Genomic DNA, 25,719 nt, shown 5'->3' on the forward strand with positions numbered 1-25,719 from the left:
CAGAAAAAGATGATGATTACATTGTGCTGTGCCATCATTGGAATCGTTGTCTTCTCCTATCTATACAGCTTCTTCTCATAGAAGTGTAACAGGTAAAACATTCACCTGCAACTGCTTTGAACACATGTCTTATAAGAATGCAAGGTGTCTGTGAGTGTGTCAACAGAATTGTGTTCGGCCACAGCTAAGCCATTTTACATGTGATCGGGCTGAATCTTTCAAGAAGTCTAAAGCACCCCTGTGGGTAGTCTCGGCTCCCAGACGTTTGGTGAGCTGCACAGGAGTGAAACGGATTAAGACTGAGGGCTGAGTCTACCCTGTGGGTGACCTAACGGATCACTCAGGATTTTTTAAATTAGGGCAGATTAATTGCCGAATGTGTAACTTGGCCATGCTGCACAATGGCGTGATGTCACTCGAGCAGTTGTCATGCCATTAGTGATGGGCAGTTGTGATGTCACTCGGACCAACTGCAATGTCATTAGTCATGTGACTCGAGCAGTACCACTGATGATGTCATGTCATGCCCCACAATCGTCAAGTGATGTCTAGTCTCTCCCCTGACTCAAATATTACGTTGAATCGCTGTGCTCCGCATACTACATAAATGAGAGAGATCTCATGCAGTATTGTAGTACATCAGCGTAAGAACTCTCATGGGTCTGGCGTTGAGACTCTGTGATGTCAAACCCACTGATGATGTGGATGACGTGGCATGAGGTGATTTGGTCACAACCCCCCAAAAAAGTGCACCCATGGCACATCATCTCCAGAGTCTCCACCCTAGCAATCGAGTGTGCATCAAATGTTTAAAAGTTGATTTTCTTTATTTTTTCCTCCTTGTGCTGCTTCCAGGGAAATGGCTTTCTCCAAGACCTAGAAGATTGACTAAAGTGCTAATTTATTTCCTCTGGCTGTTATTCGAATCTACTGTAGGCTATTTAAAATAAAAAATAATAAAAAATAATCTATCCATGTCAGTCCTGTAAACATGTCCTATTTATCCTCTGAATTGTTGCAATAGTTATTGGTGTATGAAGTGTTTGAAGATGTCATAGGTAATAAATGTGATTTTTTTTTGCCCACAATCTGCTGTTTTCAAAACCAGATGGCTTAACTAAGTGGTAACGTTAGTCTTTGGACCATTTTGGAGTACTGGCGCCTCCTGCTGGTGCACATTGCAGAAGTATTTATTGGGATTTCTTTATTACTTTTTTGAGAAATTGTTTCATAAACTGTATTTCATAAAAATGTAGACGTATATGGTATAGTGATCTAATCTGCAAATCCACTCTATAGACATAGCTGTACTCTGGTCAAGAATGTTGGCTCTGGCAAGTATTTTCTTGGTCATTAAACAATTTGTTGGTGTGTGATTTGTGCATGATCTGTTCTGTGAAAAGGTTGTAATGATGGTCTTTTCATGTAACAGCGGTTGTCGGCTGTGTGTCAACCCAGTAAAGCTTGTTATGTAGGCTAATAAAAGATTTGTATGCGTGTTGTGCTTCGTTTCTGATATTTATATTCTCTAGGCTCATTGAATTGCCTTGAACTAGTATGATTAGTCACAGCTATTATGAATGATGTGCATCACCAATACATCCTGAATATACCTGAATATAATGATTGCATACATTTAATTGTATATCGTCCATATCCATGTATGAGGCATTTTCTTAACCTCATTTCGCCTCCCATCTCGCTGATCTTCAAAACAACCATAGGGAGCCCATGAACACCGTGCGGGGTGGGGTTTGGACAAGGCAAGGGGGAGTTCGTTTTCGTGCTTCATGGATGTAGGAGGATAGGCAGGATTGTGGCACCTATATGGGTGAGAAGAGAAGTAGTACAAAAGGAAAGGAAACCCAGTGAAGCGAAATCAAGTACACTTTTCATAAAATATCCCAACCTGTATTAATTAACATCACGCTAGAGCACCGAGTGCTGCTGCTAGTGTTATGCTAAAGATAGGGGGCGGGGCATGGGCTTTGGGTTGGTTTGTGTGCGTGTGTGTGTTTTGTCACCAGCTGAAAATGGCGGCTCGAAGCGTCGAGTCGCTTTAACTTTATCGCACACAACAAACATAACAATGCATAGCCGTTATTACATAACATGGGGAGAAACTTAACCGAGAGCCTATAGAAGCTTTAGATCCGAAACGTTACCTTGGCCACTAACGTTACCGGTAACGTTAAACGGACTTCAGACAGGTATGATAAAGAGTATAACAACTGCCGTAGAGCTAATGTAATGTCAGCTAGCTAAACCTAGCTAGCGCTAACGTAGCCAATGACCTGCTATCGGCTAGTTTGCATTAGCGGATAACGTTAGCGTTAGTTAACTAACGCCAGCAGCAACTGTAAACCTTATTTCGGATTATTCGTCTAAAAGTATAGTTGCTCCAATCAGTGGTTGTGGGGCCACTTAACACACTGATGTGGGACTTCCAATTTGACGTGAATGTTAATCGTTTTCGTGTTGCTAACGTTAGCTTGCTTGCTTACCAAACAACACTGTTCGCTAACGATAGCTAGCTTCACTAGCTAGCTCCTATACATAGAGGGGCAGTGTTTCTTTCTACCTGACAAAATGTCAAAACAATCGTAATCTTGACATGAATACGTTTTGTAATTAATCTAACGTTACTTCCCGAAACTTTGTTTCTCTACTAGAGGTTATGGAGGACCCGCACACACGGTACAGCAAACGCCTGGTAAGTAGCTAGCTCCCAATAGTAACGCTAGTCTATGTTTACAATGTCATTGTTATGCGCTTTGCTTCAGATTTGTGGGTGAAGCCATGCGATAACATGAGAATCAGTGACCGGACTGTAAATGCATAGTACTGGCTTATTGTGGGCTCCTTTAAATCGGCACTTTGTGTAATGCAACCATTTCACACTGTTTTTAGAAAGCCTTTGGTAAACTAATAATGAACCTGTCTCTAGGGTTCAAGACAAGTTCAAGTTCACTGTCAGACCTAAGGGTATCTGTGCTGACCTTGCTTCACCTCGATTTTTTTTTTTTTTTTTTTTGCCAGCTTGAAAAATAATGAAAAGCTCAATCTCTATCTTTGTTCATGAATACTTAGCAATATATTCTGCTGGTTGAGTGAGAATGAAATGGAAACAATACATACCGGTACTTGTAGATGAAATAGGGCATTTATCAATGCAATTATTGATGGGTCTTGGGAAGTATGTAGACCCAGGCTATTAGTTGAAGTCAACAATGTCAAACAACAGCACCAAATATGTTTTACTGCAATTTATTGAAATCCATTTGTTGTGTTTTCATCATTTTGTATTGAAATCACAATGGATTTTCTATGATAATAGTGATTGTGTTGTATAGTTAAATTCCTAATTGGGGCATCTGCCAATAATTCATGGAAGGAGCACCAGAGTATAGATAATACCACAGTTTGTGGTGTGGGGGTGGGGAGATTTGAGAGTGGGGGTGCTTGATCCATCTGTCTAGCCAAGCAGTAGTCCAGAGGGTGAATGGCAGCGGGGGAGTAAGGGGGGCAGTGTGCGTAGAAGATTAACCCCTGCTATTGTAATGCTGTATTGTTTGGTTCCCACATGAACTGTTGAGTAGCTGGCTTGACTGATTATTGTTGATGTGAATCATTTATTGTGGTTTTATAATTTCCTAGGGTGCTTTTGTGTTTTCCTTTTTCATACTTCTCCTTAGGGTTGGGCGATATGCATGAAATCAATATGATAACCATAGGTATTCCGCTAGTTGTAATTCTCAGTGTTGTAACAGTAACCTTGATTGGTGTCACAAACTATGCTGTTGGGTCCTTGAATTTGGGGAATGTGGCTTTGAAAGTGAAAAGTCCTTGAATTTGATGTTGCAGAAAGTGTGGGAACCCTCATAAATATATAAGTCACTATATGTCTTAGTTATGCAAAATCACAGCATGTTGAATAATCAAATTGGTGTTTCTCACATTGAACTGTATGTTAGTGTGTGACAAAAGTCTGAAATGTTCAAATCTATAAAATGTTTCATCCCTCATTTTGTCTGTTTCAAAATAAAATTATCTTATCAGTTTAGACAACATAATTGTGTATCTCAATATCTACTATATGTAAGGGATAATGTATACTGAGCCGGTGATTACTGTGGAAATAATGACCGACAGGTGAATGATTTAGCCCGACGCGCAGCGGAGGGCTTAATATTCACCTGAAGGTCATTATTTCCAGTAATCACCGGCTCAGTATACATTATCCCGCTTAGAACACGGCCTACAACTAAATCATTCAATAATCTGACAAAAATAATTATTCAAATAGATTTTTTAATAGCGTTTTCAACACAAAGCGGTTTCATTCGTAATTGGCACACAAGACACCACAGCTGCAACTGGTTGGCCTAATTAGTAGCGTCTGCGGACAAAATGCTCTTACCAACTGATTAATCCAGGTGTGGCAGAGCAGCGGTCGGTTGTCGAGAAATAATGACCGGTGAATATTGTTGATTGACCAATCAGAATCGAGTATTCGAGAGAGCCGTGTTCTAAATCATGATATATCATCATGATATGATTCCACTGTCTGAAAAAAAGATGAGTAACGATGATATTGAGTTATTCCATATTCCTACGTTTACCAATAAATCAAAGATGAGGGACAGCTCCTGTGATCTTAAACGCTGAATGATCCAATGGGGACATTTAAAATTACAAGCTATGTTGCAGATTATGCAGAAGGCTGTTGGTATTTACTATTTTGCTCCTCTCTTGGGTAAACATGCTCATAGTATTGACATATTATCAGAGAGATGAGAACCACTTAATTAGTAGTTTAGCATTTTATTTCCCCCAAGGTAGTTTGGTGAGAACTCTTGCTGTGATCCCAATTGTCCTTTGGTTAGTACTTCACAGCTGGAATGTACCCATAGTCATTAGCCACTTTTACACAGAGATCCCTCAGTATCGCCGTTAGGAAGGCCCGTAAACAAGTCAGCGTTGTCTTTTTACACAGAAAGCGATTTCTAGGTGCGTTTACACAGAAAGACTGCTTTCCGCGAGCAACGGAGGCATGCCGTTCTATCGGTGCCATGGAGATGTGAACAGCTAGCCTACCTGCTGGAAGGGAATAAAACTATTGTGGATTGTTTTGATGAGAGACTGACAGAACAGAGGGAATATCCTCACACCACGACTCACCACAGATGCAGACGCATGCTAAGAAAAAAAAAGGTGAAACTGCTGCGGGCGTATTGTGAGAAAAACAGAGATAGAGAGGTCTTCTGACAGGTCCTTGCATACTAATGTCAACATGGTTTGAGCATAAATAGCCTAACCTACTTACTCATAACTGTAGGCACAGTGCATTCCTCCTGGCGCCCCTGCAGTCATGGATCACATATAGTCTACTTTTTTGTAAACTTTCATGCCTTTTCCCTTTATTGCTGTGACAGCCGTAACATCAATCACATCTATTATAATATTCCTCTATGGAGTTATGGATTTGTTGGGATATAGGCTATTTAGTACTAGTAGGCTATAAATGCACAGGAATAATGGTTAGTTGTTTTTTTAGTAAAGAACGTGCACAGACAGGACTGCAGTAGCAGCGACACCCCTCTCCCTTTGATTCCACTGATGTTATTATAGCCTATGCTTTGGTTAACTTATTTCTGATAGTAGAACTGGAATCAGACTATTGGCTGCTATAGTCGATCTTTATTGTGATACTGAAATAAATTATCTCCAATGCAGTCAGATCTAAGGCTTAGAGGGCTGTTTTGGAGGTGGCATAAATTTGCCATGCTAAACAGCAGGTTATTCCAGTCCTCAACGCTGAGGAAAGCCTGTGAGGCTGAAACGCGTCCGTTGTATCACTGCTGCTGTGCGCATTAAAAGTTTAAACTTTATAGACATCTGTGAGTGCTGTTTTTGATTTAATATTCCAGTCCTCGGCCTCCATCCTCTCTCTTGCGCACTGAAAATGATATTGTTCAGCTCTGACTCTGGGTTAATGGAAATCTTTTTCTGTCACTAGCGTACGGGCACGCGGCGCACCTACCAGGACGATGGAATCTCAGATGATGAAATTGAAGGGAAACGGACATTCGACCTGGATGAGAAGTTGCAGTGCGACAGGTTCAACTCTGACCTGGTCAAACGCATGGAAGGCAAAGGTCAGATGCCAACTTCTAAGATATGTGTGTATATCTTTTATGAACCAGTTCCTCTGAATATCTAAATGCTATGAGAAGGGAATTAAGGCTAGCTGTTTGTTGCTTGATGATGCAAGTTTGAACCCTGTAATGGACTACACATGTTGTCCATGTGAGTGCGTGTCAGTCCATGTGGTTCTGTGAACTGGATGTTATTTTTGGCAATTCAAGTTTGCTGTTTTAATAACTGATGCCTGTGTGTCTTGTTTCTAGACTTCACATTTGAGTACATTCAGAGGGAAGGGCTCAGGTCCCCCATTATCTTTGAGAAGCCAGATGGCCTCGGCATAGAGTAAGTTGCTCTCACTTATTGTTCATTCATAAATGTATACTCTGCTGTTTCGTTTAAAGATGGTTCAAACTTCAAAGCAAACATATTTGATTATGTATCTGGGGAGGAAATGTAACAGGAATCACCTCTCTCTTGCAGGATGCCAGACTCTGATTTCAGCGTGAATGATGTCAGGTTTTTTGTTGGTAAGCTCCTGTTACTGTATGTGCTCTTTCAGAGTCAAGCACAGCATTCCTTTCACTCCCATATCCATGTAAAGCAACATACCATATACCATTATGCTATTTGCTGGGCATTTAAATCCAAAATGGCTGATATGACCATGTGTGCATTTTTATGTTATTTTTTATTCCAGTGGGTATTGAATCCCCAACACTGGCAATGTTATTGCCTTGCTGTAGGACCACAAATTATGTTTTCTTAAGCCGTTTTCCCACATGCGTACCGGAAAATTACCTGTAAGTCAATATCGGACATTTCCCTTCACACTTTCGGCTCTCGCATATGCGAATCTAGCAGCGAAATTGCCTGTATGTTGGGGGGCGGGGCGGCACTGCAGAGCGGGTGGGGAGTGACGTGTCGGCAAAACTCTTGATGGTGAAATAAGTTTGCTTGTTTATCCGTTCACCTGCGTCGCGTTGAATCACTTTTTACAGACTGGCTTTGTTTGATGTGTCCGGGCTTGCCTTCGCTGTAGGCAACGTAAGCAAAATACTTCCACATTTCGCTTCGTGCATTTGCTTCGTCTGTGTCCCTGTCGGGCTGTGCCTGTGACTGAAGGAGGAGGACTGAACGACCGTGGCCAGAGAGCGAGCAGGCAGCAGAGAGGAGAGATCACAAGATCATTTCGCCAGTTTGCTTTAATGTGCGCGAATGATTAGATTATGCCCGCTGGAACATTAAGCAACGTGTGTACACCTCGCCCATGCCGGCAAATGACTGGACCCGTTCTACACTTGCGCCTGTTATCGCGCATACCGCTCTTCTGACTGGCTCGAAACTGGTGAAATGTCGGCGATGACGGGGTCACGCTTATACAGGCACGACAACTTTCCCACATGCAGGCATTAGACCACGTTCCGGTCATTTAGCGGTACAAAGCGCATGTGGGAAAACGGCTTTAGAAACAAATAAGTAACAAGACATCAAAGTTTCCATCTCCTTTCTTTATCCTGCATTATTATGGCTACATTTTGTGTTCTATCACTATGTCATTTGAACAACCTCTCTTTGATGTCCATATGTTAGACCTTTAGCTCACTGATCCTTTGGTGGCTAGCGGGCTCAGTTGCTGACCCTCTCTACCCTCCCCCACAGGCAGTCGGCGCATTGTGGACGTGATGGACGTGAACACTCAGAAGGGCATTGAGATGTCCATGGCCCAGTGGCGCCGCTACTACGAGACGCCACCGCAAGAGCGTGAGAAGCTCTACAACGTCATCAGCCTGGAGTTCAGCCACACCAGGCTGGAGAACCTGGTGAAAAGGCCGGCTTCGGTGAGAACATGGAGAATCACACACACACACACACACACACACACACACACACACACACACACACACACACACACACACACACACACACACGTACTAGGGATGTTAAGGATTTGCCAGCTGCTTCTTGCATCATATGGGTTATTAAAAAAATCACATCCAATATAATTGTACTCTTAAGGATTTTTTTTCCCCAGCGCCATAATATTATTAGCTTAAATCAATAGTTAAATAGGCTGTTTCACTTTATCCACCCGTTCACTGCTGGACAATCGCTGGTATGAATTATGCTTAGTCTTGTAATGGCTCTTCACATTGAACTCTTTCATAACATCGACTGTCTCTTGGAAAATGAGACAAAGGTAACAGTCTGTTTCAGCTTTCAACTTTCCAGCGCTCCTGAAAGCGGCGGCCCTCGCTGTTACACTTCTTTGCTGTGGCCATGTCTGCCACCCAGTGGGAAATGTCTTTTGTTCGTTTGCCGTTTACCGTCTGAAAACATTAGTTCCGCCTGTGTTGGTGCTTGTCTCAAACTGTATGATATTGCTGTTATCGTTAGGTGAATGGAAAAAAACGCAAAGTGAAATTGCTGCTTGATTAACCAATACTGTGTTGACGGCTGACAAGCCGAGGGGGCGTTTAAAATGGGTCAGCGGGCCGCAACTGGCCCGGGGCGGACTTTTGACATGCCTGCTGTAGGCTATATTAACTTTTATACCAGCAGAGGGCGTAACGTTACTTCACCCAAACTAGTGGTCATCATCTATGGTCTGGCCTTGCATGCTACTGCTGGGCCAAGGAAACAGAAATGGTGAGGCAAGTCCAGTGTGGGAGCATTACCCAGTAAAAGAGGACAATGCAAAATGCATATTGCGATGGCGTTCTCAAATACAGCTGCGTCGTCAATGTTGCACCCGACACGCGGTTGCAGTGCAAACTCACATCTGACTGTGTTAGAAGAAGCTGTAGTGATGTGCGTGCAGCAGAGACAATAACTCAGAGGATTTGCTTTATGGTGGAAAAGGACATGATGCAGATACATGTGGTGGACTCTGAGGGATTTCGTGAGCTACTGAACTACATTGAGAACCAGGCTCTGGCGTCCCCCCAAGAAGCACAATTATAAGCCGCACTGAGATTATTTATTTATTCGATTTTTGATGATTACCGATTAATTGATCGTTAACGTGTTCAACTAACGTAACACATACTCAAGGCCTTGAACCTTGTCAAATAACCTAGATATATGCATGTAGTTTTAAGCCACAGCAGAGTTCTTGCTGTCATATACCCTAAATCATTAATGACCTACAGAAACCGTGAACGTCCAGAACGGCACATTTTCAGGAGCTCCAAAAGACTGGCCAATTTCCCCAATTCCGTGCCTGCATTTTTGACATTTGGTCCCAGGGTTGAGACCTCCTGTATCTACAGGTGACAATGTCACTTATCAGTTACAGTAAAAAAAAAAGTTTTTTTTTTTTTTTTTTGCAGGACACTGATCAGATTGTCATTGGATCTATGGGCCTGGTTCAGACAATTTGTATGTACTTCTTCACCAATTTCCTGTCCTAATGCTTCAGGTGGATCTGATCGACTGGGTGGACAACATGTGGCCCCGCCATCTCAAGGAGAGACAGAGAGACTCCACCAACGCCATCATAGACATGCATTACCCCAAAGTGCAGAAGTGAGTCGATACAAGACCTTAGAAATGCTTTACGTTTACTGTGCTTTTGTTCATGCATAATTCTGATCACATCTTACGCCAATGATTTCCTGATTTTTTAAATCTCTGTCTTTTCATTTTCTCCTTTCCATCTCAACCTTTGATCCTGTTTTTGTCTTTATTGTGCTTGTGCTGTATCTTTCCTCCTCTCCTTCCCTCCACCTCTCCCAGGTATTGTCTAATGAGTGTGCAGGGCTGCTTCACAGACTTCCACATTGACTTCGGAGGCACTTCGGTTTGGTACCACATCCTGCGAGGAGGAAAGGTCGGTATAGGTCTTACGCCCCAGAAGAGTTTAGCTGCTTGTTGTGAACCGCTGGAGACTTTTGAGAAGTTTAGTTTTGCCAGCTGCCTATTTCAGTTGTGCTGACACTAGTTAATTTGTCAAATCGGATCTTGGGCCATGCTTTTCAACTTCCTCTCAGTGTAGGTTCGACAAGTTTTGCTACGGAGTTTGCTTGACCAAGAACTTTATATGTGACCTTTAACCTCCGACCCATGCAGGTGTTCTGGCTGATTCCGCCTTCCCCCCAGAACCTGGAGATGTACGAGAACTGGGTTTTATCAGGGAAACAGGGAGACATCTTCCTGGGGGACAAGTGTCATGACTGTCAGAGGATCCAGCTCAAGCAGGGCTACACCTTCATGATCCCATCAGGTATGCTACTACAACACAGCATTGATACATACTTCTACAAACATTCTTCTTCTGTCCTCCTGCAGGAACCACCTCAAGAATCTTACTGTCACAATCCCATACCGCAAACCATATCCTAACCGTAACATTAATCGACCAACCCTTATTTAGAACGTGGTCCTTACCGCATACCTTTTCCCAGTAAATTATGTTCTTTCAGGGGTAGATGAACATGGCTATACACCTACATAAACACACACACACTTCACCATCTCCACACGTCACCACCATCCTGTCTCTGCTGTGTTTTAGGTTGGATCCATGCCGTTTACACCCCAGAGGACACGCTGGTGTTCGGGGGGAACTTCCTCCACAGCTTCAACATCCCCATGCAGCTCAACATCTACAGTATTGAGGATCGCACACGGGTGAGCAGCACACACACACACACACACACACACACACACACACACACTGGAGACTTGCCTCTACTAGCGATGGACAGTTCTGTCTTTACATGTTGGCGATTGCCTCAGATTCTGTGATGATGCAAGGCTGCTTCAGAGGCAGCTTCTGTTGACTGGCATGTGACTAACTCACTGAGACAAGCACAACTGTAATGACAGATTCATCTCTCAATAGTGTGACTTCTTTCTTAAGAAGTCAGAGTTCTTACGAAGCATAATATGTTGCAGTTTTACTAATCATACATGGATTACTTAAAATGTCCACTGTAGCTGAAAGTAGTCAAGATGGTAATATTAATAATTTTGTTCCTCAAATCGTCAAGATACATGATTGTGATCACAGTATCTAGCAAAATTTTCAGTATCACATTTTTGCTATAACCATGCAGCCCTAAACACACACAGTATACAGTACAGTACGTACTCCAGTTTCCCCTTTTTTTTCTTGCTCATGCGATCTTTATTTGATCCCTTCGTGTTGCCGTCTTCCTCCAGGTGCCAACCAAGTTCCGTTACCCGTTCTACTATGAGATGTGCTGGTACGTCCTGGAGAGATACCTCTACTGTATGACCAACGTGTCCCACCTCACCCCCGAGTTCCAGAAATACTCGCTAGGCATAGGTGAGGACTGATGCACACACAATTATAAACATCACTTTTCTTTTTAGCAAATTATTTCTCACATACACACGCATTCATTCATGCAGTCACTTGACAAACTCTCCATCCTTGCTTCCTTCTTTCAGGACTGACCCGTGCCGACTGTGAATCCAATGCCCAGGCCAGGAATGGCAGCTCCAATGGAGCCGACAGTGACAGTGAAAACGAGGAGAGCAAGGTCAAGGAGGAAGAAGAAGCCAAAGAGGAGGACGACGCTCAAGCCGCCGCCAAGCCTCGGACCAACGTGACCCCCTTGGAGCTGGAGGGCCTGTGGAACCTCCTGGGGAAGCTGGAGGAGCTGCCGGCCAGCAAGCAGTGTCTCCCCGCTGGGATCAGGGATGCGTCGGCCCTGCTCCAGGACATGAGGGTGGGTGTCGGCCTACCACCTGCAGAATGGTGGATTTACACCGATTTAAGACTGCATGGACTTGTATCTAGCAACTGTAAAGCAAGCAACCTCTGTGAGCGTGTGTCCTTGACATATCTTGAGAAGCATTCATCCGATCTACTTCACACTTGGCGGGTGTATTACTGGGGACCCGAGCACGTGCAGTGTCGGATTTGGTGCAATTTGAACACGCGAGATGCATTCAATATTAATAAACTTGGAATAAACAAGCGAGCAGCATTTCTGTGGAGCGCTAGTTTAAACTGATAGTACACAATTTATCATTTGTCCGTTTACCTAGCAAATTGTGCCTGGGTACAATAACAAACCTAAATATCGTTAATCTTGCTTTTTCTTCTCCTTTCCCCTCTCGTGTCCAGTCTCTTCTGATTGAGCACTCCAGTGATAACCCCAAGCTGTCCTACACAGGAGAGCCCATCGTCAAGTGGCCCAAAAGGGTGAGCAGAGAACACAACATGTTTTTAGCGACATAGTTTAACAAAGCAGCTAAGTAGGCTTACAAAGATCCAGGCCACGATTCTCTGTTGTAGCATTAAGGCTGCATCATATGGAAAGAGTATTGTATTGCATTTGATCAAAAAACATGTATAAAAATGGGTGGAGTCATAACAACGATCATGCTTTTTACCGCACTGTATGGTAATAGCAGTTATTGTCACACCCCTACCACAGCCAACATGGTACGAGCCGCCCACCCCCCCTGCCCCTGTGCTCTACCGTCCTCGGTTGGGCTCCTCCCTCAACAAGCCCCGGCCAGCCAAACCCGCCTCCTCCATCTCCGCCCTGAGGCGCAGACGGGTCAGGTGCAAACGCTGCGCCGCCTGCCGCAGGAAGGAGTGCGGCACCTGCCAGTACTGCCACGACATGAGGAAGTTTGGAGGGCCCGGACGCATGAAGAAGGGCTGCGTCATGAGGCAGTGTCTGTTGGTGAGTTGTCGTGGCCATTAGTGCCTTTGTGGCATCTTGAACCCTCTGGGGCAACAACTAAACAAACACGTCTGTGTACATGTATATACTTGGTTGGGCTGGATTCTCAAAAAGTCCTGTTTTACCGATTTCAATGATGTTATTGTTTTATTTATTATTTATTAGTCCCTGGAAGCACTAATTACACTATTTGTGATATTGCTTGCTTTTCTGTTACATCTCCAAAATCTGCAATTGCATCCTCTCCTACCTTCAAAAATCTGGATTCTCTGTGAATGATCAGTATAACCATATACAACCCGAGCATACATTCCCATAAGTCCAATGTTTCTGTCATTCTTTCTGGCCAAATGCATTGAGGGATTGGGTGGGATGTAGCTATTGGATAAATCAAACTGCAGTTTGATATTTAAAGCGGGTGATAACAACAGTATGCTGTTTTTGATTTGTTACTGTGATATTAATACCCAAATTGAAAGGATAATTAATGACACTACTTGATACTTGGGAAAAAGTACCAACACTGCCAGGTAGTAACAGCTCTCCTCTCTTGTCTCTAGCCTGCCCTGCCGAACACGGCGCGGTGTGCCGCGTGTGGAGAAGGGGAGGCTGACGAATCGGATTCCTCCACTCACACACTCATGGAGTGCTCCGTCTGCGCCGAGATTGTCCATCCAGAATGCATCAAGGTGAGTAGCGCTCAGACATACAAAGGGTTAAATACTGTACACTGTCAAGTCAAGTTTATTTGTATAGCACATTTCATACACAGAGGCAATTCAAAGTGCTTCACATAAAATGGTTGACAGGAAAAGAAAAGAAGAGAATAAAATGGACATTTAAAAGCATCACAACAAAACTTTAAAAAAGAGTATAAAAAGTGCATTAAGCAACTTCATTAAGCACATAAAATGGTTGACAGGAAAATAAACGAAAAGAAGAAATAAAATGGACATTTAAAAGCATCACAACAAAACTTAAAAAAAAGAGTATAAAAAGTGCAATAAGCAACAAGCGCAGCAGTTGCAGAAAGAGATAAAACTTATAGAGGACTCATTGGGTTTGCCATAGTAGCTGTCAGCAGTTAAAAGCGACGGTAAACATAAAAGTCTTTAGTCTATTTTTAAAAGTAAGTAAGGTTGGGGCAGATCTGAGTAACTCATGTATTAAGTGGTTGGTGGTGCTGCTGCTTAAAAAACACTGTGTGTTCTGTGTGTGTCAGGAACCTGGCGAGGGGAGAATCAACAAGGATCTGCCCAGCTGCTGGGAATGTCCCAAATGTTACCAAGGCAAAGGCTCTGCCGCAGAGGTACCAACACTCATCCTCTCTCTCTCTCTCTCTCTCTCTCTCTCTCTCTCTCTCTCTCGCCATTGTTCCCCCCCTTCTTTCCTGTACCAATTCCTACCACCAAACATATGGTTGGCATTGAGGACTGAAACTTGTCTCTCTTTCTGTCTTTGTCCCTCCCACCTCAGTCCTCCAGCGATGAAGGAAGTGTCGCGTCAGAGGACTCAAGCTCCTTGCAGCTGTCCAAGCGCGCCCACCGGGAGGGCATCGGTGTGGGCGAAGGGACGAGGAGGTCGAGGCGCAGCAGGCCCTCATCCCGAACCACGGCACTGCCACCCTCTCAGAAACTGCTGCTGCAGCATCAACAGAACCGCAAGAGAGCGAGTGCTCTCGAGTTCAAACTCAGGAAGAGGGTAAGTAAAGGGACCGGAGAGTTGATAAAAGCCAGAGGACCTATATCAGGGTTTTCCTGCAATGTTCTTTTTTCTTTCTTTTTTTTGCTTCTGGAGTGAGAATTCTTACATTATAATCTATCATTAAAGAGATCTTAGAAAGTCTGATCTTCACCTGCGTGCCCCCTGAAATTGGTATGGCTGATGCCTTTTCTACCAGGGCCACCTTCAAATACCTATTGTAAGGTGGGGGGAAACGGTAACCCTTTATTTGGATAGTCTGCCTACAGAGAGTCTACAGAGTTAGTTGACAGAGTCTACTCTACAGACTTAGTTGACATTAAACAATTCAACTGTTGAACAGATTATGAATAGAGTATATGTGATAGAGTACATGTGACAATGCATGAACACTAGGTGCAGGTGTGTGGAACAGTAGGTTTTGATTCTCAACTAATAAGCTGCTGAAGTGTTAGAAATACTGTGTAGGCTCTCTGTAGGCGGACTATCCAAATAAAGTATGACTGGAAAAACACTGTGTGATTATTATGTTTTCTCTTGTTTGTCATTTACCTTATCCACCCCCCTCCTCCCTTTTTCTTTTCATCGCAGATAAAGCTGGAGCGCAGCAAAATCTTAGCGGTAAGCAACGTGCATCATATATCTGGAAAGATTCTGTAATGCATTTGTCAAGTTATACAATGGAAATGCAAAGGGTAGTTTTGGCCAAGCAATTTGCTTTGTCAAAAATATCGTCCAAACATTTAGCACTGCTTGATTAAACATTGATCTGGTTGCTATGGGGTAGGGCAGGGAGACTCAACTTGCTTTGCCCGAGGGCCACTTTCGTGAAATGATAGAAGGCCAGGGGCCAGTTAATAAACAAACAATATAAATTTTTCTGTAGCGGATTGTAGGTTTTTGGGGTGTCAGCCGGAGTTTAGTCTGACAATGTTGTGCACACCGGATAGTTAGTAGGGATGGGCGCGAGTACTCGGGTACTCGAGCACTCGTTCATAACGTCAGTATTCGAGTAACGTTTCTGCTGTTCGGGTACTCGCCCCACCCCTTTAAAAATGGTATAGAAGATCTATGCACGCATCGTTATGTGGATCTGGCAGCAACCAGCAGCAAACTGCACGGCCGGGCGTCATGTCAGCCAGAATGTACAAGTACGTCATCCGCTTTGTTGCTTTCAAAATAAAACGCTTATTTTAACCTTATTTATTTTGAGTAATGCGTTACAGCCACAGTTTCACGCCATATAACATCACAACGAGTATTTTGATACAAGGTTTGCTGCTTCATTCATTGAAATACTTATTCTCCTCCAACGTGCATCAATAAGCTATTTACTTTTGTTTAAGTAACATTATTTTGAAAGTTTTAACCGGAAGTTTTCCAGCTCATCCTGAAAATGGTGGCTGGAGATATGCTCCCACACGCTTCTTCACAGCGCACGCCCGATAAAACTCATTCAAAACATTGCACTAGTTTAGCGTTACTGACTACACTGTCGTTTCCCATAACGTTAGTCACAAGAAATGTGGAGAAAGAATCACTTTTTGGGAGACAATCGCTTCATGGTGATCACTATTCAGCTGCAGCTGTAACGTTAATCACACTGGTCAGTTTTCACTTTTTGGCAGAACACCGGACCTTAATCCGTGGATTTACGTTAATGTAACAGTGATCATAAAGTAAAATGGATGATACTGGACAATAACCTGACATTGCTGGACAAGACATGGAAATGCCTTCGCTTGTTTCACAACGTGTCTGCTCCAAAGCGCTATGCCATCCATCCAACCATCGGAGATAGACTACTGTCTGAGGTAGGCTTAGCTTAGCGTCACCCAATATCAGTCAGTTCCTCTCCTGACAAAAAATGCTCCAGGTAGCGCTTTTTCCATGCAAAAATGCAAACGTAATGTGTGAACAGCCCCCCACACAGCAGATTACCCCTGCTCAGTCATTACCATAGTAATGACACAGACCCCGCCCTGCGCGAGTGCTCGAGCACTCGTCCGTAATAGAAGGAGAGTACTCGACTATTTAAATTGCTTAAAATGCCCATCCCTAATAGTTAGTTAGGTTAAGTTAGTTAGGTTAAGTACATACATAAGTGCCTGGGTAGCAAGCAGACGGCGGTATTTGACAATTTAGCAGCTAAATCATAGATTATTGAAAGATATTCCATATTCCAGACTGAAATGCTATAACAGAAGTGGAGTATTGGCTAGGGATGGGCATTTCAAGCAATTTAAATACTCGAGTACTCTCCTTATATTATGAACGAGTGCTCGAGCACTCGCGCGCGGGGGGGGGGGGGGGGGGGGGGTCTGCTGTGTGATTACTATGGTAATGACTGAGCAGGGGTAATTTGCTGTATATGGGGCTGTTCACACATAACGTTTGCATTTTTGCATGGAAAAAGCGCTACCTGGAGCATTTTTTGTCAGGAGAGGGACTGACTGTGATATTAGGTGACGCGAACATCTAAAGCCTACCTATCTCCGATGGTTGGATGGATGGCATTAGCGCTTTGGAGCAGACAAGTTGTGAAACAAGCGAATGCATTTCCAATAGCCTACATGTCCATTGTCCAGCAATGTCAGGTTATTGTCCAGTATCATCCATTTTACTTTATGATCACTGTTACACTAACGTAAATCCACGGATTACAAGGTCCGGTGTTCTGCCAAAAAGTGAAAACTGACCAGTGTGATTAACGTTACAGCTGCTGAGCTGCAGCTGAATAGTGATCACCATGAAGCGATTGTCTCCCAAAAAGTGATTCTTTCTCCACATTCCTTGTGACTACCGTTATGGGAAACGACAGTGTAGTCGGTAAACTAGCGTTTACTGCAAAGTTTTGAATGAGTTTTATCGGGCGTGCGCTATGAAGAAGTCTGCGTCTCCTTCGGGAGCATATCTTCAGCCACCATTTTCGGGATGAGCTGGAAAACTTCCGGTTAAAACTTTCAAAATAATGTTACTTAAACAAAAGTAAATAGTTTATTAATGCACGTTGGAGGAGAAAAGGTATTTCAACGAATGAAGCAGCAAACCTTGTATCAAAATACTCGTTGTGATGTTATATGGCGTGAAACTGTGGCTGTAACGCATTACTCAAAATAAATAAGGTACAATAAGCGTTTTATTTTGAAAGCAACAAAGCGGACGATGTACTTGTACATTCTGGCTGACTTGACGCCCGTGCAGTTCATGCTGCCAGATCCACATGACGATGCGTGCATAGATCTTCTAGGCCATTTTTAAAGGCGTGCGGAGTGGGGCGAGTACCCGAACAGCAGAAACGTTACTCGACTACTGACGTTATGAACGAGTGCTCGAGTACCCGAGTACTCGCGCCCATCCCTAGTATTGGCCAGAATAACATGAACATTTGGACACTTATTCAGCGGGTATCTTGCATTCAGGTGCACTGTAAAAATAAATAAATAAATGCAATTCCATCACGGGCCACACAGGGGGCCCCCGCGGGCCGCATGTGGCCGCACTGGGGTAGGGTATGGAGTTGCACAGTCTTTTTATGCATTTTAAAGGAGAATTTCGGGTTTTTTTAACCTGGACCCATCTCCTGGCATTAATTATGATTCACAGGTTAAAAAAAAACGAAATTCTCCTTTAACAAAGTATTTCAGAAGGTATACATTTGTTGGTATTTGATCTATAAAAACCATAATACCCTTATTCTCATTATGTATGTTGCAGTACAACATACATCATGCTATATCTATGCTACTGTACTGTATATCTCATCCTTGAAGCTTATCTTTGCTTTTTCGTTGCCCTCTCCCTTTCCCCTTTCCCTCTCAACAGAAGCACTCGCTGGATCGTTCTCCCAGGCTGCTCCTGACCCGGCTGCGCTCCCCAACCAGCAGACTGTCTCGGGGCAGAGGCCGGGGCGCCACCTGGGTGAGCGGCTCTCCTAGTAGCCGCAGCTCTCCTAGTAGCCGCAGCTCTCCTAGTAGCCGCAGCTCTCCTGCAAGCACGGCGCAGTTCCAGCACTCTCCCCCCAGTCTTGTCCCGGAGCCCAGGGGAGAGCCGGCCCGCAGAGGGAGGGGGAGGGGGGTGAGACTGCGGGGTGGAGGTGCAGGGCGAGGGATGAGAGGAGGGAGGAGGCACGGAGAGCTGGAGGAAGAGAGCGAGGACAACAGCACCACCAGCAGCAGCAGCAGCAGCAGCAGCAGTAGCAGCGACGAGGAGGAAGAGGAGAGGAGGGAGACCAGAGGGAAGGGAGGGGATAAAGAGAACCAACCGCAGAAGAGGAGAGGAGCAAAAGCAGCCAAAGAAAGAGAAGAGGACGGGAGCGAGATGGCCAACCAAAACGGAGCAGAGGAAGAGGAGGAGATGGAGCAGGACAGCCAAACAGGGGAGAAAAACGACCTGGGGAAAGGCTCGTATCTGAAAGTGACACTCCAGAAGCCATCGAGGGCCAAGCGGGACGCGTCAGCCATCGTCCCCAAACTAGAGGCGGCCATCGCACCCCGAACAGCTGCTTCCACGATGCACAGCCAGCCCGGGGCCCTTGCCCGGCCCCCCATCCGAAACCACGGCCCCCGCCCCGAACAGCACCCGTCGCACTCCGATAGGGGCACCCCACCGCACACCCGCAGCGGACACGCACACTCACGTGCCTCCCACCCAGAGAGGCCGGGTGTCCCGAAAAGAGGGAAGCAGGGCCGGCCGGCCAAACTGAACAATGGCGCCTCATCCTCTTCGTCCGCTCAGATTTCCCCGCTCCGCATCCCCCTGTCGGCCCTGCAGGAGGGAGGGAGCGAGGCGGACAGGGAGAACGGAGGGAGCGGCCCAGGCTGCGAGAGGGAGGTGTGGGTGTCCGTCTTCCGCTACTTGAGTCGAGCAGATCTCTGTGTCTGCATGGCTGTCTGCAAGAACTGGTACAAATGGTAAGACATCAGTCAGTATCATATGCGCAGATTCTTTTTTCATTGCAAACTCGGAGGCACGTGACTGAGCACGACGTATTTTTGTAAGGCGACAATTCATGAACGCACGCATTAGCGAAAGTATTAACTAAATGAACACTAATTAATTGACACGAGCAAGATCAAGTCTGTTAGAGGTTCTAAATTTCGGGTTTGATATATTTTTGGTTAATTGTCCAGTCCTAATGTCTATAATGTAAAGTGACTATACAACCCTATGTGGTTTGGCAGGATGTATTTCTGTGCAAGAGGATAACTGGATCAATGTTTCTGCTCGGTGTCTAGGTGCCTAGACAAGCGGCTGTGGGCGCGGATTGACCTGAGCATCAAACGCACCATTACCCCCCCGGCCCTGACAGGCATCATCAAACGACAGCCGGTCACACTGGATCTCTCCTGGACTAACATCTCCAAAAAACAGCTCAGCTGGCTTATTGGCCGCCTGCCTGGTAGGCACACACAACACACACAGAATTTATCGTGTTTGCAGTGGTGATGGTATCACCTAATCCCCAAAATCATACATGGACAAAATACACAGTCGATTTAAACTGAACCCTCTCTTGATTTCCAGGTTTGAAGGATCTGATGCTGTCAGGTTGTTCTTGGTCGTCCATTTCAGCGCTCAGCTCCCCCAGTTGCCCTCTCCTCCGTTCTCTGGACCTGCGGTTTGCCGATGGGGTCAAAGACTCTCAGATCAGGGACCTGGTCACCCCTCCAGGTGAGTAGGCTACAGTTTGAACAGCTTTTGAGTTTGATTTGTAAGTGGATGTTTCTGGATACATATGAACTCAGCAATAGTTTTCTTATCCAATAATTAATTCCCTAATTTCTACATAAATCAACTTGTTCAGGTGAATTTAACTAGTAAAGAGACAGAAATATTGTCATTTTCACATGAGCCACCGTTGTAACTGAATTTATTACTATAGCCTAGTCTAGTGTAACTATTGCTAACGTTACCTAGCAGGACAAGAGACTGAAGGAATATGTAGCTATCTATTGTTTGATTAACTAACTAAATATTAGGGATGGGCATTTTAAGCAATTTAAATACTCGAGTACTCTCCTTCTATTATGAACGAGCACTCGAGTACTCGCGCGGGGGGGGGGACGGTGGGGGTCTGTGTGATTACTATGGTAATGACGGAGCAGGGGTAATCTGCTGTGTGTGGGGCTGTTCACACATAACATTTGCATTTTTGCATGGAGAAAGCGTTACCTGGAGCATGTGAGGAGAGGGACTGACTGACTGTGATATTAGGTGAGGTGACGCTAAGCTAACGTCTAAAGCCTACCTCAGACAGCATCTCCGATGGTTGGATGGATGGCATTAGCGCTTCGGAGCGGACAATATTGTTGTCAAACAAGCGAAGGCTCAATTCCAATACATGTCCATTGTCCAGTATCATCCATTTTACTTTATGATCACTGTTACACTAACGTAAATCCACGGATTACAAGGTCCGGTGTTCTGCCAAAAAGAGAAAACTGACCACTGACCAGTGTGATTAACGTTGCAGCTGCAGCTAAATAGTGATCACCATGAAACGATTGTCTCCCAAAAAGCGATTCTTTCTCCACATTTCTTGTGACTAACGTTATAGGAAACGACAGTGTAGTCAGTAAACTACTGCAAAGTTTTGAATGAGTTTTATCGGGCGTGCGCTATGAAGAAGCGTGCATCTGTCTCCTTCGGGAGCATATCTTCAGCCACTATTTTCGGGATGAGCTGGAAAACCTCCGGTTAAAACTTTCAAAATAATGTTACTTAAACAAAAGTAAATAGCTTATTTATGCACGTTGGACGAGAAAAGGCTATTTCAACGAACGAAGCAGCAAACCTTGTATCAAAATACTCGTTGTGATGTTATATGGCGTGAAACTATGGCTGTAACGCATTACTCAAAATAAATAAGGTTACAACTTTTATTTTGAAATCAACAAAGCGGATGACGTACTTGTACATTCTGGCTGACTTGACGCCTGTGCAGTTCATGCTGCCAGATCCACATAACGATGCATGCGTAGATTTAGACCATTTTAAAGGGGTGGGGAGTGGGGCGAGTACCCGAACAGCGGAAACGTTACTCGAGTACTGACGTTATGAACGAGTACTCGAGTACCCGAGTACTCTCGCCCATCCCTACTAAATATCAGCTTTAGCTAAATAATTTGCAGTGGTGCTGCCTATCATATATTGTCTGAGTTAAACTGAATATAGTATTTAAAAGAGTCTCCCATAGGCAGCCCCATCAGTCATGTAACTTCTGAAACATACACTGATCTGTTTACCAGAGCCAAATGGAGGCAGGAGTTACAGATTAAAGGAGAAAGACGGGCAGAGTTCAGGTGACTCAATCACCCCATTTACTGATCCGAAAAATGATCCGATCCGTGACATCAAAACTGTGACACGATCCGATCCGAGAGTTTTGTGATCCGTTGCACCCCTACCATCTCTTACTGGCATCCTTGTGATAAGGAGCTATGTCAGAGCCATGTGGTTCTCTGAAATGACCAACACCCCTCTAGCCAATCAGAATAAAGTATTCAGCCAGGCCATTGTATAATAAATGTTTATGGATATTTTGTATGATCACCTTTTAAAGTTAATCTCCATTCTATCAGTATCATAGCAACAAGAGATTTAGGGAGTCAGGGTCAGGAAGACAGCAAAGAGCTGTTAATTTTTGCAGCTGTTAGTGCTCAGTGTGATGGAAACCAATCTATCAAATTCTAGTATATACAAGAATTACATTCAAACATACAGAGAAAATAATATAATTTTTGTTTCTTGACAATATAAGTAGCTAGGCATCCCGTGCGCTACGTGCGCTTGATTCCTAGGTTCGGCTGCTGCGCGGCCTCGCCCGCCCTGCAGCTCGCCCGCTGTGCGGGCTCACTTCCTCTTATGACATCACTGATGATGTCACAAACTGATGATGTCACAACTTGGCATCACTGATGACATCACAATTGCTCTTATGACATCACTGATGATGTCACAATGCCTATGACATCATCAGTGATGTCACAATGCACAATTGCTCAAGTGACATCACTGATGACATCATCAGTGATGTCACAATGCACAATTGCTCAAGTGACATCACTGATGAATGCACCATTGCTCAAGTGACATCACTGATGACATCACTTCGGGGACAAAATTGAAACCGAGAACATTGATAGATAGATAATATAATAATAATAAAAAGTACCCTTTTTCTCAGCTGTCTTTGCCTTTTTTTACATGAAAACCTACAGTATGGGAAGCGACCGCACGGTGGGGAGAAAAAGCGTACGCTCTGAAAAGGTGCCGCAGCACCTGCCTTTTCGTAAAAAAATAAAAAAACGGGCAGTGTGTACAAACACTAAAGTGGGGGCCTCCTCTGTAACTTGTTTTACAAATTGTAGATGGGGAATATGACTCTCTACTCTTGTCCATCTCCTTTCCCTACACCCCCTCTCTTCCAGGCTGCGACAACCGCAGCCAGTTGCGGACCATGCAGTGTTTCCGCCTGGCAGGCCTGGACATCGGCGACTCCACCCTGCGCCTGGTGATCCGCCACATGCCCCAGCTGACACGACTGGACCTTTCCCACTGCAACAGCCTCAGTGACCACTCCATCAACCTGCTCACCGCCGTGGGCTCGTCCACCCGCAACACGCTCACAGAACTCAACCTGGGAGGTGAGAGAGGGACGGAGATGGGAGGAGTTAAGAGTCGAACCATGAACGGGAATGGACCCATTTTATGAACTCTTGGAAGAATAGTCCAATAGGGCTAAAAGAGATCCAAATAACAAACAAACAAATCCCACACACAAACAAATTTGACTATATTTACATGACCAGCAGTAATATGTAGTATTGAGTGTTGTCGACCTTGTTCTAAATAGACAATAGTCCGATTAAGATGTTTACATGGTTTGCTATTGTGCAGAGTACAATAGACCCTTTTCACAGCCACCATTTTGTGTCTAAAAGGCAGAATAAACACAGGTACAACCAACTCACTAATTAGGGCCCAAGCACTGGAACACCTAAATGTACGGGAAGTTGGAAACCTTAATTAATGTTTTGGTACACCTGTGTTTATCCTGCCTTGTAGACACAAAATGGCCACCGTGAAAAGGGTCTATTGCTGAGCAGATGAGCACAGGCAACTGTGTCTGCGAGGCACACAAGGAAAGAGCGTGCAAAGCGCTGCGGTATTTCGAGTGACTTTAATGTCACTAGTATGGACTTGTCTTCAGTTGTTGATTGTGCTGTCTCTCTGCTCCTCTTCCAGGCTGCAGTAAGCTGACAGACACTTGTCTGAAGTATCTCCGCCGCCTCTCTTGCATCTCACTGCTCGACCTGCGAGGCTGCAAAGGAGTCTCCCGCAAGGCCTGCGAGGCCTTCATCTCGGAGCTGTCCGTCAACACCCTCTACTGCCTATCAGACGAAAAGCTCATCCAGAGGATATCCTAAAGCCCTGCCCCCCTCTGACAGCAGGGACCTGTACTCTGCAAAAGGAGGGGAGGGCTCTAAACTGGGAACGTTTAATTTACTGGTGATGGTGAAAGGGTGGGGAGGGGTTGCCAGGGCTGGAGCGGTTTCTTTTCAATGTTGTATACATTTCTATCCCCCCCCCCCCCCCCCCCCCAGTACTGAAAAAGAGACTCAGGAGTTTTGGAGTTTGGGAATCGACATTGCTCGACAAAGTGGGAGGTCTTTTTTTGGCAAGCAGAATATTAGCTGTTGTTAGACAAATCCAGCGGCTAACCAAGTGCATTATGAGGAAGCTGTCTCCATCCTTCTGTCACATCATGGCTCGAGCTGTGAGGATGGGATAGGACAGCCTATTCCTGTTTTGGTGCGTTCTGTCACATCATGACTCCAGCTGTGAGGATAGGGAGAGACAGCGTATTCCTGTTTTGGTGCGTTCGGCTGGTCCCTATAAACTCTTATTTATGTGGTGACCAATTTAGATTCATGATGTGATTTCAGCTACATGTAGGTGCTTGTTTTGGATGGAAAAGGTCAGAACCGATTAGGGTTCCAGGGATGCCTGCACAGGCCCGTATCTAATTTTAATGTTTTTATGATGCTTTGTGCACAAAAGCAATCTTGTTTGTGGTTTTTTTCCCCACTTACCATGACTAAAGGTCTGTCACATGTCACTTTTTTCCCCTTTTTTCTTTTACATCAACTTGGAACGTGAGATACTGAAACAGCCTGTGTTTACCAGTTGCACGTATGACTTGGTCAGATGTTTGGGTACAACTTCCCACTGGTGTATTTGATAAGTATACATGGAGCATCTGACTATTTGTTAGTTTCAGTCCCACCCTGAGGTGGAGGGATGGAGACAGTGTGAGATGGCAATCGCCGGCATGGCAACAAGACCACACCGCAACGACGGCGGGTTGTAATACGTTTTAGGTTCAGGGTAAGGGTTAGGAGTCAGATAAATGGTGCGTTCTCAAACAACCGCTAGAAATCAGGTGCTATAATTCCCAAACTCTTGCTTTTATTTTGTACAGAGATCAAATTTAGAACAAAAATGTTAATATTCTAGGAAGAAACTCCTTCCCACCCTTCTTTGATACACGCATCTTGTTTTTTCATGGATGAAAATGTGAGTACCCTACTTTTCACTCAATTGCATTATCTTGTCAAATTCAAATGTATGACCTTTTTTGTGGACGGGGTGCTCATTTCTCTGTTACCTTCAAGTCTTAGTGGTTCTGTAACATGGGTCTCATCCCAGACCCTTCTCCTTGCCATATCCATAAAAAGAATATAAATATATATATACTTTTGTGTAAATGTGTTTTCTTCTTTTAGAATATGAAAACGGAAATCCTGTAGCATTGTAATTATTTTCGGAAACCTTTTTCACTTTATGTTATTGTTTGTGTTATTTTTTCAAGAAAAATAAAAAAGGTAAATGAAGGGTAACGGCCAGATATGATTCTTACTGAAGTGCGTGTGAGACTTGCATTCAAAACAGTCCAAATGCATGTTTCTTGTGCACAGTATGGTATATGGTCGATTTTCTGTTCAGAGTTCATTTGCAGTGTTGGGCAAGTTACTTTCAAAATGTAATATACTACATATTACTAGTTCCTTTCATTTGAAAGTAATACGTTTCTTTACAATATTACTGTGTGTAGAGTAACTTGTTACTTATTACACTACTTTTGCATTACTTTCACCAAGATAACTGCAGTAGCAGAATGACATCGCCGCCCGGAACCATC

At 44.3% G+C, this 25,719-nt stretch overlaps 1 protein-coding gene across 1 annotated transcript; it reads left to right on the forward strand.

Moving 5' to 3' along the window:
• The first annotated feature begins 2,049 nt into the window (after window positions 1–2,049).
• On the forward strand, window positions 2,050–25,388 carry kdm2ab (lysine (K)-specific demethylase 2Ab). The gene is made up of 23 exons (XM_083652189.1): window positions 2,050–2,210; window positions 2,673–2,713; window positions 6,020–6,158; window positions 6,411–6,489; window positions 6,628–6,674; window positions 7,807–7,985; window positions 9,566–9,672; window positions 9,883–9,976; window positions 10,216–10,369; window positions 10,661–10,776; window positions 11,311–11,437; window positions 11,563–11,843; window positions 12,245–12,322; window positions 12,558–12,812; window positions 13,373–13,501; window positions 14,035–14,121; window positions 14,289–14,513; window positions 15,105–15,134; window positions 18,339–19,426; window positions 19,751–19,914; window positions 20,040–20,186; window positions 22,946–23,161; window positions 23,763–25,388. Exons 2-23 carry the CDS (start codon window positions 2,678–2,680, stop codon window positions 23,942–23,944), a joined length of 3,960 nt encoding a protein of 1,319 aa, XP_083508315.1. The 5' UTR covers window positions 2,050–2,210; window positions 2,673–2,677; the 3' UTR covers window positions 23,945–25,388.
• Window positions 25,389–25,719: the final 331 nt, after the last annotated feature.

This window comes from Poromitra crassiceps, assembly GCF_964638095.1.
Source record: "Poromitra crassiceps genome assembly, chromosome: 15".
Lineage (NCBI taxonomy): Eukaryota > Metazoa > Chordata > Actinopteri > Beryciformes > Melamphaidae > Poromitra > Poromitra crassiceps.